Source organism: Oreochromis niloticus, unplaced genomic scaffold, assembly GCF_001858045.2.
Source record: "Oreochromis niloticus isolate F11D_XX unplaced genomic scaffold, O_niloticus_UMD_NMBU tig00007032_pilon, whole genome shotgun sequence".
NCBI classification, from domain to species: Eukaryota; Metazoa; Chordata; class Actinopteri; order Cichliformes; family Cichlidae; genus Oreochromis; species Oreochromis niloticus.
Window position 1 is genome coordinate 3,605 of NW_020328323.1, and position 15,983 is coordinate 19,587.

Genomic DNA, 15,983 nt, shown 5'->3' on the forward strand with positions numbered 1-15,983 from the left:
TGGCTGTAATGTGACAAAATGTGGGAAAGTTCAAGCGGGCCGAATACTTTTGCAAGGCACTGTATTAATAAAGAATAACTTATAATATATGCAACGGAGTCATGGTATTTATTCGTTTACAGTGTGCAGTGCAAATGTGACTGATCTTTGAAGTGTTATTGTTACAAACGCTGATTGGAGACCTTCCTTGTTTGTCCTCGTTTGTTTCAGGTTCCACAAGTGATTTACAGAATTGATGTAAATTTTATTCTTTAATACTTTAGCTTGATTTATTTCACCAAGTTATTAATCACATAAGCTGTGACAACACCCTCTATTAGTCCATAAACTACTACACCTGTACCAACACCTACTAGTCAACCAAACACTACTCCTAAATCTTTTTTAAAAAAAAACATTCCCAGGCAATAAAACAGTGACAGACAGTAACCATTACAAACACTAAAGCTTGATGTGGCATCAAGAGTAAAAGATGAACTTTCTTTACATACATATATGTATAATATGTATATATGTATATGTATATACATATAGATATATATGTGTGTGTGTGTGTATGTATGTATATATGTACATACATACACATATACATATATGTGTATGTATGTATATATATATATATATGTATATATATATATATATATACATACACACTTAAAATTCTCGCAAATGTTCTCGCAGCTTCTGACTGAATTTGATGGTTTGTTCAGGTGCAAACTTGAGTCAGCGAGTCGCAAAAATGTATGACACACATGTGACAGGTTTTATTTCATGTTTAACAGAACAGCAGCAAACACATTTTGGACACTTAAAGAAACTGAAGCCAAAGATCTAAATGAGCAAAAAAAAAAAAAAACAAGATTTAGTAAACTGTTAACAGCTGTCAGGTACCTCCTGATGTTAACTAAATTAATAGGGACAATTTCTCAATAATATTTTCACATAAAAGATAAAATAGTAACAAGATCAAAACGGTGCTCTCCATCGGCCTGTACAAACAAAAACAGAAGCACTAACTGAAAGGCTGGGAGACAATTCATCAAAGAAGACATATATAACTTACAACAAAAGGTGCCAGAAGGCGATTAGTTTAGTTTCTGAACTAGTAGGATCAATAACAATGGCTTGTTCTCCAGTAGATCAGGTCCATCAGTCAGAAACGGAGCCTGGAGACGTGTGAGACAAAGTCTTTGTAGCTCTTTGTCGACGTTCCTCATAATACTTCTAAAAAAACAGAAAAGTGAGAAAACAAACATCGTTAGGCCAACAGTGTGATTTTGTGTGCTGAATCGTGTATATGTATGTGCGTGCGTACCTGCAGGTTGTCGTAGTGTTTCTGGCTGCAGCAGTGGAGTTCCTTGGCGGTCTTCTCATTCAGGCAGAAAACAGAGCAGATGTTACAGAAAAATCCTGATTTAGGGACCACAAACTCCTGACCTGCAGAGAAGCAGAAACAGGAAGATTAGACAAGTATTAACAACAAATTTGAATTTAGAGAGTGTGTGTGTGTGTGTGTGTGTGTCTGACCGATGGGGCTGTTAGGGTTGAACTGAGGCAGTCTGAAATCTGCTACAACACACGGAGACTGAGCGCGAGATCGCTTTGCCTCAGGTCCGACAAGCTCCCTCCTGCGTTTTCCCACAACTGAAAATGAAAAGAGCGACACGTTAATCATCAACAAATCTGCTACAGGACCCACTGGGTTTATAAAATATTTAAACATTAAATTATAACTCAATAATAATTGAACAAATGATTTCGATTTACTTGAAAAGCTGAAACATTCATCGGCCACTTTATTAGGTACACCTGTTTGACTGCTCGTTAATGTAAATCTCTAATCAGCCAATCACATGGCAGCAACTTAGTGATTTATGTATGTAGACATGGTCAGATGACCTGCTGAAATTCAAACTGAGCATCAGAATGAAGAAGAAAAATAATTTAAGTCACTTAAACGTGGCATGTTTGCTGATCTTAGCGTTTCAAAAAGTGTTGATCTGCTGGGATTTTCCCACAGAAGCATCTCTAGGGTTTACATAAAATCGTCTGAAACAGAAAATATCCAGTGAGTGGCAGTTCCCTGGAGGAAATGCATTTTTGAGTTCAGAGGAGAATGAAATAACTGCTTCACGCTGATAGGAAGGCCAGAGCAAGTCAAACAACCACTTATTACAATGCACAAGAGTATCTCTGAACACACAGCACATCCAACACTGAAGCAGATGAGCTACAGCAGCAGAAGACCACACTGGGTTCGACTTCTCTAAGCTAAGAACACAAAACTGAGGGTACAATTCACACAGGCTCAGCAACGCTGTAAAATAAAAACGCTGCCTGGTCTGTTGAATCTCAGTTTCTGCTGTGACATTAGGATGGTAGGGTCAGAAATCTTGGATCCTTGATGGTGTGGGATATATTCATCACACCAACGGAGCATTTTTTAAACACCACATATGTAAAATATATTACTACCACCAGGCTGAATGTCTGTAGCACAGCAGGGAACACAAATATGAGATCAGAGCCATAAAATATCACAACTTTTCTTTTTACATTCAGTTTACTGTGTTTTCGCTGTCAGAGCGGTGTATTTTGCTGATTTAAAGCAGCTCTTTGTACCTTTAATGTCGGCCATGCTCCATCCATCCTTCTCCTCTCCCTCCTGTGTCTCGTCATCAGGACACTTGGGCTCTGGCTGCCGTCCAGCAGGGGCGGCTGCAGCATCGGGCTGGGTCACTGCTTCCTCCTCGGTCCTCTGGCTCTCCGCCTGGCAGTCACCTTTGGTCACTGCATCTGTCGATTCTGCGGTCTTCTTGGTTTTCATTTTGAGGTGAACTTTGTTCTCACCAGAGTCTTGCAGACGCTGTTTCAGGCTCTTCAAACTGAATTTAAAAGCAAAGATGCCAGTAGGTTACCATGAAAAGAGGTTTGTTGTCACAAAATGTTAATGTGAAATAAGAAATTCCATTTCAAATTTCTAATCTAGAGTTGCTTCTATCTAAATCACATTCTTCTCTTTTTGCATCTTTGGGAACTGTTTACTATAGACGACCTTGAGGAGTGTATAGTATATTTGACTCTGCCACTAAACCTGAAATAGAAAGATACTCACGACTCAATACGTCCAGCTTTACTCCTATGAAGAGGAGAGAAAAAGCACAAGGTCAGACAAACATGAAGACACTTTAAAGAAAATGCAAAAACACAGTGTAAAATAAATTTCCTCTTTTTCTCACTTCTGATTGTGGGACACACTTACCAAGAAGATAAATAGTCCTTGGTGACATTGCTCTCCATCACCTGTGTTAATCCACCAGGTTCGGCCATCTCAATGCATATCTGAGAAAACAGAAAGGATGTTTGAGCAACACAGTGGTACTCAACGGGTGTGCTACAGGCACGATTTGTATTGTACAGGGCAACAAAGAATTTGTGAAAGTAACAGGATAGAGGTCCTGGCGAGTTTGTTTAGGCAAAGAAAAATAAATCTTGGGGTTTTAAACTTGCAAATGGAAAATAAGTGCAAACATATTTCTCTACTTTTGCAAAGTTTTTGATTGAACAATAAAACCACTGAGCAAGAAACACTAAAAGAATAACTTAGTGCTGCCTCAAACTGCAGGGATCTCCCCTGCTAGATGGGCCAGGACAAAAGGCTGAACAGGTCATAAGATTACTACTTGGTTGAGAACTGTGTTAAGTTAAAAAGACTTAGACTTAGTGTTAAAAAACACAAAGTCTCCTTCAGACTCATTTAAAATGTTTCTCAATATTAAAAGAACAGCAGACACCATGACAAGCCTTGCAGCCTTCTGTAAAACATAAAAAAGTTGCACGTGTTTATGAAATCGTACCCTGTTGGCAAGCGGCAAGAATCTGACAAAAGCAGCAATGGACGCCACCGCTTCCATGATCATCATGAGAAGGTCCACATTCACCTCGGAGACCTCCACACTCAGCAGCCGGTCCTCCAGAGCCTCAGACTCTGGAACATGCTGAAAAACAACCAGCGTTAAGATCAGGGAGACCCGAGCCTGCTGCTTTTACAAGACACATTTATGTGACTGCTGACTTACAGTGTTGCTCCATTTCATCATGCTTCTATACATGCTCTCCTGTGAAAAGAGTAGAAGATGAAAGGGATTACATCAATCACTGATCCTCTGTTTGTACAATAAATACTGAATAACTCTCCTCCTGGTTAGAGTGTTTTTAATGTTCTATTGACCACATTTAATAAGATAAATATTGGACTCCACTGTAAGTGAGAAGTAACTCGATCCTGGTTTGCATCTTTGTGGCAAAGGATTCATACTTCAGGATAGTAACGACACAACATATAACCAAAGTTTTGCAGGAACTATTTGATGCTATTTGAACTATTTGATGCTATTTGAGTGTCAGTGTCAGGTCTGACGGTGCCCCGACCGGCGACCTGTGTGTATGTGTGTGTTTGTTCTCCTCTCTCTCGCTCTGTTTTTTCCTCTCCGGCTCCGCTGCGATTGTTACGCGGTCGCGTAGCAACGGGAGATCTCCGACCCGGAAGTGCTGCCGCTCTGACCTGTCCCACCTGCGACTGATTCCTCGCCAGCTGCTGCCAATCATCCACCGTCGTTGGCAGAGCTATTTAATGGTGTGGCTGAGTGACAGACAGCGCTGGAGTATTGCACCAAGCCTGGTAGTGACTCGAGCTCAGCAAGGGTAAAGCAAGTGTTTGATAGCGGAGGGAGGCTAATCGCGGCTGTTTTGCCTTTTCTCAGGAAGCGAACGAGACGGAGAGACGGAAGGAGAGACGTCACTGATTGACGGGAGTTGTGTGGACACACGAGGGGAGACGGGGAGAGGAGCACTGAAGGGACTTGCACTATGGATAACTGTGGATTGGCTTCACTGTAAATAAAGACACTGTTGAACTTTAACGAGAGGTCCGCGTCTGGGTTCACTAACTCACCATCCTTAACACTCAGTGACTTTCCGCAACAGTTGTCAGACCTCAATTCCTCTTAACATGTAGCTGTGGAGAGAGTTCTCAGAAAGGTCCTGAATAGCTGGCCCACAAGGAAACTTGAGATGGGAAACGCTGAAGCTAGAAGGTTAGCAGCGACTGAAGTTTCAAAATAAGTAAGGGCATTACTTAATAGTCAGTAAAACACTCTATAACCTATGTCTGGGTCTTTAAAGTTTACACAGGGCTGACTTCACAAGAAGCTCTGTGGAAATTTAAAGTGGTGGCGGAATGACGTGGGTTGTCGCCTATGAACAGAAAAGTGGATAAAGTTCATGCAGCTTTTGTGCTGCTGTTGCAAAAAGGAAGGAACAAATACAGACAAAATAATAATAAATACCTGATTTGAAATTCATGCATATTTTTAGTTTTTCCATTTCTTATTCAGATATTTATCAATAAGTGACTTATATGTATGTATATATTGTGCTATTCCTTACTTCTTGTATCTTGTATCTGTCTTTGTTACTGTTTGTACTGTAACCAATATATTTCCCCCAGGGATCAATAAAGTATTCTGAGTCTCATTCTATTAATATTAGCCCAGAGAAGGATGATGCTGTGCTCACTCCTTAGAGGAGGAATCTGTTTTGATTGGGATCTGAATAGTTTGAGTGAAACAGGAGCATGCCCCTGATTTAACAGCCCCCGATTGCTCCATTTTCATACCTCACTTGAACCAGGAAGCATGTCTTGTAAAACAATGTGGATTCTGAGCGTCCACTCTCCAACAGTAACTGGATTTTTGAGGTAATCTCTGGCGAAATCGCAGCACGCATCCCAGCTGTTAAAAAACACAAAGGCCTGGAGGGGAAAAATGATGCAGAGGAAACATTCAATATTAATCATTAAATTGAATTAAATTTGCAAATGCAAATTTCTCTGTATCAGCCTGCTGGGTCTACTCCTCACCCTCCTCTGCAGTGATAAAACGATTATGTTGTAGTACAGAGTCTGAACCGTCTGATCAGGGAAGTAACGCCACACCAGCTTGGTGACATCCTCCTGTCTGTAGTTTCCTTCTGGCAAACCGGTCAACATGATCGTGGAGAACGTAGAACCTTGAGATTGGGCTTTCTACAAGACACAAGGTTCAAGAACCAAAGTTTATTTGAAGAGAAACTTTGCGGTACTTTTAAAAATATATATATTACTATTACTGACCACATAGAGAAGACAAAATGAAACCAAGTTTAGCAGAAAAAAAGAAACGTGGTTTTTGAGGTGAGTATTTGGAAAAATGGACACCTCTTGGTATTTACTCAAGGATTCCTGTTTAACACATGAAACCTGGGTTTATAAAATGCACTCACCTCAATGTCATCAGGTTCACTGACAGTTAAATACTCTAGAAGTGTAAAACAAACACAGTTAGTAACAGTCAACACTTTATATCTGGAGGTTAATTTTAGTTTTCAGCTGTTTCTCTCACCTGGGATTGTGAACCAAGGAGAGACAGTGGGGAACACAAAGGGACTAGTTGTCATTGTGATCCAATATGGTGAAGTGCTGCGTTGTGGGACGGTAATATCTTCTGTTGGGACAGTTGCACCATCAACAGCAACCTCGCTGTCTGGCAAAGCTTTGTCTGGCAATCTTGGTGCTGCACAAGCCAAAATAAGTTTTGTTAAAATTTTTGTGGGGGAAAGAAAAGGAAAAATGAGTGGTGCAAAACAGGTTTTTAATGTTTACAATGATCCAGTAATATCAATGTTTTGACTTTTATTTTAACTTTAAGCACCTTTACAGATACCCAAGGTATCATAGACATCACTGACATATGTATTATTGTGCGATCTACTGTACAATATAAAGCGCCTTGAGGCGACTTCTGTTGTGATTTGGCGCTATATAAATAAAATTGAATTGAACTGAATTGAATTGAACATCAGAAAAACAATGATTAGTGGGTTAGATCAAATGCCAGACTGAAAAAGTGCAGTTTAAGTAATGGCTCTGGTTCATGTGTCTACGGCAGAGACAAGCAGAAGGGAATCGACCACTGATGGAGCAAAGATTTCTGGAGGGGCCAGAAAAGAGGTCAGAGAGATAATAAGGCAAATGAGCATCAAAGGATTTGTGGGAACGAGAATCACAGTGTTAGTGGATAAAAGTTGAGGGAATGTGTCACAATGACTTATTGTGAACAACAATAAATCAGCAGTTTTGTCTTCACTTTATCCACAGCCCAGGGGAGAACTGAAAAATATATTCATGAGTGTTTCACAAACAGAAAGCGAAAGAAAGGTCTTACCAGATGACCTTCCATTAACTTAACCTATCTTTTTTTTTTCTCGTTTAAATCATATTTGTTTAAAATCCCATTTAAAAAAAAACACTTACGCAGTGAGGTACATCCACCGTGTGGTATTTTCAGCCTTGACAATTTGTGGCCGGTGGCCCGTTTTAGAAGGCTGTACCAAACGCCAAGGCGATCAGCATCACGAAGAGACTGAAATTCGATAAACACCTGAAACACAAGAAAGAAAATTTATTCTGAACATTTTAATTTCACATTGTAAATGTTAGAAAATAAGTGCTAAGCACACGTGGAAAGAGTGAACTAAGTACAGCTTTATTGTGGAGTTCACTGGATTCAAAAGTCAGAAATCCTGGCTCAATGATGCACTGGAGCCATGCTCAACATGACCCCTGCACTAATGCTGTAATGTGATAAATACTAGTGCGCATGAGCATATGAAGAATTGCTCAGCGAGCAGCTTATCGGCAGTCTCTCTTTACTATCTCTATAGTTTTGCAGTTGTGCTTTCCTCAAGATAAGTAGCATCCAAATCTAGACACATTATCTCTTTTTAAGGATGGATTTATGAAGGTTGGTGCATGTCATTTAGTTTGGTGTGTAAGCAGTTAATCTGTCAATTTTTCCGTATGGTTAAGATTACACTTACACAAGCACATATCTCATACAGCCTTTCACAGACTTCGAACACATGCACTTGTTGGCATTTATGAGTGTGTTTATACCTTGTTGAGAAGAGGCAGGTAGTTTCTTACACAATCCATTTTTTCCAAAGCTTCTCTGAGATCCCGGGACTCGCCTGGCGAGATGTTCCTGATGTAGATTATTCGTGCTCCATTGTCAGTCACTTGCTGCTTCGAGAAAACCGGGTTAACATGAAAAAAACAACAACCCACAAACAATATGACATTCCAAACATTCTTATACTACAGTTCCAAGATCAAGGTCATAAGTTTGCACTTATATTCACACAGCAGGTACGCACCCTGGCAGCTATCTTCATTATCCAAACAATTTATAATTGCAGCTCTTGCTGTTTTTGATAACACTGGTTGAAAAAATATTTAAACTAATGTACACACAGTGCTGTGAAAAACGCATTTGGCTCCTTCCCAATTTCGTAATTTTTTGCACAAGTTTCAAATCGTTAAACAAATGTTTAAAAAAAAAATACAAAATGCATTTTTAAATGAGGATTTAATTTATTCCAGGAAAAAAGTTCTCCAAACCTTTCCTAGCCCTGTGTGACTGTCTGAAAAAACGGGTATGTCCCCATTTTTCAAGGTGTTTTGACTTGGATGTGAGTGCTTCCAGTTATGACTTTATACTCTGACCAATAAATCTAAAGGTATTCTAGTGTAGTCTTTGTTTCTGAGATATGTGCGTTACTTACATAGCATAGCCGTTTCATCAGAGACTTATAAAACTCAAGCTGAAAGAAAAAAAACAGTTAAAAATCATTACATCACTTTGGATTCGGTTTGATTTATTTCAGCTTAAAGATATTTTTTTTCTACAAAAAGAAATATTTGTTTACATTTATAATCACACTTTAAATAAACAAGCAGAAACAAATATTTTCAAATAATTTTAATAACATCTGTCACAACAGTAGATTGCATTATCTACACACAGTGCTTACCGGCGTCATTAAAATGTTGCCCTTCTCAACCTGCAGTCGAAGTTTAGACCCGTTGAGAATAAAATCATGTTTTTCTGATGCTAGCACGATGTTTTTAGCTGCCACTGCTGTCGGCATGAGGGCAAAAGCCTGAAGGAAAAACAAACAACCAAACACTGATTTTTACTGAATGATCATGAAGACAGGCACTCACAAAATATGTATTAACTAACTAAATGTTAGTTAGGTGGTCTTAGAAAAGATATTTAGAGCGCCATTAAAATGAAGGTCATAACCCAGCCCAATGCAAACTGGTGCTTACCATGCGTGCCTGTGGTATAACGTAGATCGTGTCGTCGTAATATTCAAATCTGTGTCGAGTGAGCAGACCGGCGATGTCCTCCTCTGCGTAACAGCCATCGTGATACTCTGGCAGGTTGCTTATTAACAGCACCTTGTAATCAAGCAAAACAAGCTGTGCAAACGAAAAGAATTTCAGGATCAGTTTACAATTGCAATTGAAGAAATTCCAGACAGAAATCTGAAAAATGCAAACATTAACTTATAAACTCTGCCTCACTTTGAGCACTGTCTGCAACTATGAACACAATCAGGTACCTATTACAAAATGTTTCTGATGCTAATTTTCCTTTTACTTTGCTTCTTTTTTTCTTTCTTTCTTTTTTTACGTAGTACAGCTCTACCTTGACTCACTGATAAAAAAGGCAGTAAGAGTCAGCTATGAAAGTACTTTTCATTTAAGGTGGATCCATAAAGAGTGATAACTGATTCACAAAAGGCAATGTGTAAACAGCACTATTGCACATTTCAAACTTGGGAAGGAAAAACGTTTTTAAGCACTCAAAACCACCATGTCCTGGATGACTGTGCATATAATTTGAACATGTTAAACTAGCTTTTCAATAAAGGAGTTTTAGTATGTGTTAGTACATGAGATAATTGTTTTATTACAATACTAAATCGGTAACCAAGAATGGTGCAATTCTATTGGTGTCTATACGACTACAAAATCTCTGGTATTGCGACATCCCTAGTGAATTTTTAACATTTTTCTTCATTTACACCTACTTGAGCGTCACCTGACAATGAGATATAACCCAACTATAGGCTTTTAAAACAAACTGAACTATTTCAGATCAAAACTTAACCACTTTGATAAAGCATGTTTTTCTTACAGGTATAATTTAAGTGTTTTTTTAATGTTACCTTTGAATTGGGAAGTTTGACTGTCTTGAGACAACCTGTAAAGTGCAGAGCAAAAGAAAAACAAAAAAATAATTATAAAATAGAAAATATCTTCACATTGAGAAATCTTTCATACAGATCTTTGGGGATTTCTTACGGATTCTTTCTGGACTCAGTTGCTCTTGTATCCGCTCCCAAAATGTTGGGTGGGTAACAGCGACCGGCTGATCCTTTGAGATCTTCTCTGCAGTCACAGAGTCTTGGAATAAAGGAAATGTAGTTAAGTTAAATAGTGGTAGTTTAGATAGGATGCAAATTACCCAGCTGATCTAAATATAAATCTGTGTGGTTGAGGCCGTTTCTGCTTTGGAAGCCAAGACTTTTGGCTCACCGTCAACTGCAGCACCTTTAATTGGTTCAATAGCCTCCGTAGCCTTGGCTGTATTTTTAGGTGCCACCGCAGCTTCCTTACAAACACACACACAACGAACATACATTAGTTTGTATTACTACCAAAACTGTTAAGTTACTACATTCACACTAAAAATCATACACGAGCACTTGTCATGAGCTTACAAGTATTTACAGACAAGTTGGAGTCTTCCAGGCAAACTACAAGCAACTGTGGCAACTTGCAAGCAACCAGTGCGATTCCAAGGATGTTTTCAGTGCAATGTGTATATATAGATTTAAAAAATGCATAATGCAACACAGCAAAATAAAAACAAAGTACAGTGTGTATGCTTTCATAGCATTAGACTTGAGCGGAAACTTTCTGACATGGGGATGACTATATAAAAGCTCAGTATAATCCAAAGTAACCATGGATTTGAGGGGTGCGAGACTATAGAAGAAATGTAAGGATAACCAACTGACTTTAAACCGCATAATGAATGCAGGACTACAACCGTGGACGGACAGTATATTTATAGAGAATTGTAGCTACGGTGCATAAATATCTATCTTAGATTGCAGAAGCAAACCAGGAGACAAACAGGAGAGGAACTTTCTCTAGATTCACAAGCAGGTCAATGAACTCATCCATCTATAACAGTGAACAAATTTCAGTGTACATACCTGTAATTTTGACCTAAACAAAACAACTGACTTAGTTTTTCAAAATTTTCCATAGCAGAAATCACATCACTGTGACAGAGACTACTTACAGTCCCTTGTAGCCTCACCATGGTCGGAGAGGAAGATTTACCAGCCTGTGGAAACACAGAGAAGAAAAATATGAACAAACCAAATGCAGATTTCATCATGACAACTTGACTCAAAGTATCTGCTTGTATAAATCTGTGTTGAAGGATTTAATCTTGGTTGTGTGGCATCAACAATCACGTCATCTGTCACTGATCACATTATAAATTGTCCAAAACTGTGCATTCATGAAAAAAGGCATAATATGAAGTCACCTTTGTCTTCTCTGTGCTAGGCGTCCCTTTAGTTGTTTCTGGAGATGCAGAACGTGAGGACGATGATGATGATGTTGATGGGGACGACTTCATCTTGACTAGCTGAGCCAGCAGGGCAGGAGCCAAAGTTTTGACGACAGTCTCCAGGTCAGACTGTTTTGATAAGGACTGGAGAGCTAAAAGATCACAGGTGCAAAAGAGATTCACACTTTCGTGGGTGCCAAGTCTCGAAAATCATCTACAGTTTCTGAAAGTTTTATAATAGTAGAAAAAACTATACTGACATTTCTGGTGCCACTGGTCTTTATTTATCCTTTACATTAGTAAAGTTAAGGTTGTGAGGGGGGAGGATAACTTTGATCTTAGAAAAACTAATGAGTACATACAAAAAAATAAAACATGAAGCAATTTTCAAACCTGATGTTTCCAGCAGTTTCTTTGCCAAGATCTTTGAGCTGCTCGACTTCTTTCGCCTAGGAGATGACCTCTCAGTCGACGATCGCCTCTCCCAGCTTCTCCTCGGTGATGAACGTTTCTCATCTCTTCTTCTCGGTGAGGATCGTCTCTCGCGGCACCTTGAGCGTGATCGATATCGTGAAGAGGAAGGACGGTCATACCATGAGGAGTCAGAATGAGACCGGGACCTGAAAAAAGTATGGATCAAAGAACTTAATGACTCATAAACATCTCAAAGCACACACCCAGCATGGATACAAAAGGTAAATTCTTGTCACCAATTAAGTTTTTTAAGTTTATATTTTTATATATATGTTATATTTCGCCCTTTAACAATCCACAGGAAAGCTAAATCTTCTTGATTGATCCTAGTTCTCAAAATGTTTGTTGGACAGACCTGCGATTCTGTCTGGACCTGTACAGAGATCGTGATTGGCTTCTGTGTCTCTCCCTTCGGGGCTGCGTGATTGAGAACAGGAATGACTGTTCCTCCTATGCTCCAAGTCACGGCGGCGACGTGGGCTGCGAGAGCGGGAACGGCTACTTCGTCTATTTCTTCTTCGCTCCGAGTCACGATGGCTGCGGGAGCGGGAACGCCTACTTCGCCTGTCGCTGCTACGCTCTGAGTCACGATGACTGCGGGGGCTGCAGGAATGGGAACGACTCTCATGTCTGGTTTTCTTCTGGGAAGTCTCAGCAGAAGTTGAGGGAGAGGGCTTGGCACCTGACGCACTAACAAGTGCATTAAAAGAAAATCACAGTTAAATGAAAGAAAATGAAAGGCTCCAATGCTGGCATGTTTTTTATTCGCCAAATGACTTCAAATGAAGATATTTACCCTAGCGGTGATGCTATTTCACCGTTCCACTCTGGGTATCTGTGGAAAAACACAGGTACATTTTTGTCAGATGTTGCAAGGTAGAATGCCCTTAAAAATATATTATTGTTCATTAATTCAGAAACTTAGCAATGTATTCAGCCTTTTAACAATAAATCATTAAGGTGCTTTACAGGAACGCAACCAATGGGCTACAAATATGATAAAGAAAAATTAAAAAATACAAATGAACAGTTCTTAGGAAGCTATCCTAGCATTACAACCCCGACATCATTTTGGCACAACCATAGTTGTGCTGCCCCAAAGATATCGGTTCATAATCACGAAGTACAGAGAAGAAAGACTGACTGCTTTCGCAGAAGTTTGCAGTTCTCGATGTGACGGCTGGTATTCTGGTGGGAGACCCAATCCTAGTGGTCACAACAAAAAACAAACATTTAGACAAGATTCATTATTATCAGGAGCAATGTCAGGAGCAATTGTCATTGACATCACTTGCTGATAAAAGGTCACTTTAAGGCAGTGGCCTTAAAGAAAATCTTAAAATATTAACAGTTAGTCCTTCACTGAACGGAGAAGCATTATAACATTAGCCAGGAGCCTGGATTGCACTTAGAAACCTTCATAGGCCAAAAAAAAAAAAAAAACAGGAACAAATAAGCATGACACATTATACCTCTCCTGGGATAAAATTTTAAAGATTAAATTATTTAGTATATATAGAAAACACAAGTCAAACATCTGATTACAAACAACCAAAACAAAAGGGTCATCTTAGGCTCTGGATTCTGGACTCTCAGGCTCTTCTTATGGCATCATAATTTCCCAAGGTTCCAAGAAGGTCGTCTCAGGAGAGGCCAAGTTTGGATTAGGACAAAATGCACCACCTATGTTGATCACAGTTAGAGTAGCGACAGGAAGATGATGTTGAAATAGGCCTGAACAGGAAGGCGCTGTTTCTTTGACGAGGAGCCCAAATGTGAAATTTGGTGCAGCAAAGGAAGGCACATCCATAAAGAGAGATTCAACAATCAGTCAAATTAAAGCTGGCGCTTGTGTAGCTCATGACTGGGCGCAGCGGGTGCTTATGTTTGTGGTAGTAAAAGTCTTGTGACACCGAAACACTAACTTAAAGTATGAGTAAAGAAAATCAGTATTACACAAAAACAAGGTGCCTACTGATATGAAATAAAGGACAAAAGACACTATTCTTCACTCTAGTGACAAAAGACAAAAAGGGGAACTTTTACATTCAGCAACAGTTCCAGAAAAAGCAAAGCTGAATGTGCACTGTGGACCAGTAGCCCAAGGACAGAGACAAATGAAAAAACAGCCATCTTCCAACATTTTCTGATGCACAGGTTCTTCATGCTTGCAGATTCTTCCTCATCATGTCATCTGAGGCCTTGGCTCCATTGTTAGCAAATGCCTTGAATGTCTTCGCATGGGTTTACATCAAGTCAAAAGACATTAAATCTATCAATTGCAAGTACAGACCACTCAAGTTTCTGAAGGTCTCTTTGAAGTAGTGTTTTTAAATTACAATATCTGGTAGACATATAGTTAAGTTTAGTCTGCACTGTAATCCTTCAAAATTCTGTTACAGAATACTGAATTGCAGAAATATGTGAAGATTTGTCCAAATGTTTGCAGTCCAAGTTGGTAGTCTTCCTACAGTCATCATTATGCAGTAATAGTGAATGAAACAAACCAAATAAACTTTAAAGTAGCATCCATGAAGCTTTTTCAAAACCAAAATCCTATAATGGGATTCAAAGTCAAATAATTAAAAACAACCCCAAAACAAAACAAAAAACATTGCGTTTCAAATAAATAAAAACTGACTGAAAGCAAAAACATCAAACAATCTTCGACTTACCTTCATCTGATTACATTCCTTGTTACACAGAGAGCAGGTATGCGGAAAGACCCTAGGTGAAGTGGCAGTGTAGTCTTGCATCTGGGCCAGCACTGGGATATTCCTTGTCACTTCTAAGGTAAAAGGCAGATTGTCAGGAGTGATCTGATCTTCAGAGTATGAGATCGGATGTTCCAGGTCCTCTTTTTCAAGTCCAAATTGCATAAGGATGTTCACAGCTGTTTCTGAAGTAGACTCTGCAGAGCCCACAGGTTTGGACCTCTTTATGTCCTCTTCCATTGAAGTCTTACTCCCTTCTGGCCTGCAGCTCATTGGCATAGTTAGCCGTGATGGGATTGTTCCTCCAGATTTTGCAGGAGTCGCAGATGAAACTCCAGAAGAGCTAAAGCTGGACCCAGGCCCAAGATGAGGAGATGCCTTATGAGAGTCTCTCTCTGCCTGCATACTCGGCTGTCCATAGCGCCCCTGGGCTGAACTTTGTTTCCCAGAGGCATAGAGGTTATATAAGGGATGGGACATGGTGTTAGCAACCTTCAGAAGGTTTAGTAGACTGATGGCTGCAGCTGTCAGGAAAGGGGGTGTTGTGGATATAAATGGGGCGCGTGTATTGGTTCGGCCACCAATAGCAATAGCGTTATTTATCTGTGTCAACGCAAGGTGGCTTTCAGCTGAGCCAGCCGCAAGCAAGCATGCAGCTTGCTGTCCGATCAGTAAAGAGCTCCCTGGGAGCCCACCATGTAGGGGGCTCTGTTTGGGCCCTGGTGCAGGAGAAGGGGTGTAACGCTTCGATGGCAATGGAAAGCTGGAAAGTTAAAAATAAAGAAAACAAAGAAAAAAGGTTAATGAGTTGTACTGGGCCTCAGAATCTTGGAAAGATGAAATCCACACAGATGGACCTCGACTGGTGCAAACTGCCATAAGTCATGAACACATCCTCCTACCCCCTAAACATGATAGCAACAAGCAGGATTCACTGCACTGTTAATGTTAGCTATGTTATATTGCTGCCTCTGTTCGGTGGTGTCGAGCCAAACGGACTTTAACGTGTGTTTGAACGAGCTGACGGTTCACTCGTTAAGCTGAAAGAAAGATGCTTTAATCACAGGAGTCACACATGTGTCCACTGGACCATCTGGGAACTCTTCTTGTTTAGCACTCGTAATAACACAAACACTAAATCCTCCTTCTCTTGTGCTGTTTTGTAGCAGTGTATACACCTGAGACTGTCACCTGTCTGTCTGTCCTGCACTCTCTCTCTGTTTCTTTCTCTCTGATTGTGGAATAAAAGTATGAACAT

General features: G+C 39.8%; 1 protein-coding gene and 1 long non-coding RNA gene across 2 annotated transcripts; one reads left to right on the forward strand and one right to left on the reverse strand.

Moving 5' to 3' along the window:
- Positions 1 to 740: 740 nt before the first annotated feature.
- On the reverse strand, positions 741 to 15,205 carry LOC109200983 (uncharacterized). Its single transcript, XM_025904779.1, has 28 exons — positions 14,687 to 15,205; positions 13,156 to 13,217; positions 12,808 to 12,846; positions 12,514 to 12,652; positions 12,367 to 12,428; positions 11,931 to 12,157; positions 11,514 to 11,689; positions 11,262 to 11,306; positions 10,487 to 10,562; positions 10,253 to 10,354; positions 10,117 to 10,151; positions 9,212 to 9,364; positions 8,911 to 9,039; positions 8,662 to 8,700; positions 7,994 to 8,122; positions 7,352 to 7,478; positions 6,441 to 6,611; positions 6,322 to 6,356; positions 5,921 to 6,085; positions 5,678 to 5,812; positions 4,080 to 4,118; positions 3,858 to 3,998; positions 3,263 to 3,342; positions 3,116 to 3,139; positions 2,623 to 2,885; positions 1,528 to 1,644; positions 1,316 to 1,437; positions 741 to 1,224 (listed from the first exon to the last, which is right to left on the reverse strand). The coding sequence occupies exons 1-28, from the start codon at positions 15,203 to 15,205 to the stop codon at positions 1,150 to 1,152; spliced, it is 3,426 nt and encodes a 1,141-aa protein (XP_025760564.1). The 3' UTR covers positions 741 to 1,149.
- LOC109200986 (uncharacterized) lies at positions 4,544 to 5,540 on the forward strand. The gene is made up of 2 exons (XR_002061032.2): positions 4,544 to 4,681; positions 4,764 to 5,540. It is a non-coding gene; the product is annotated as an uncharacterized LOC109200986 (long non-coding RNA).
- Positions 15,206 to 15,983: the final 778 nt, after the last annotated feature.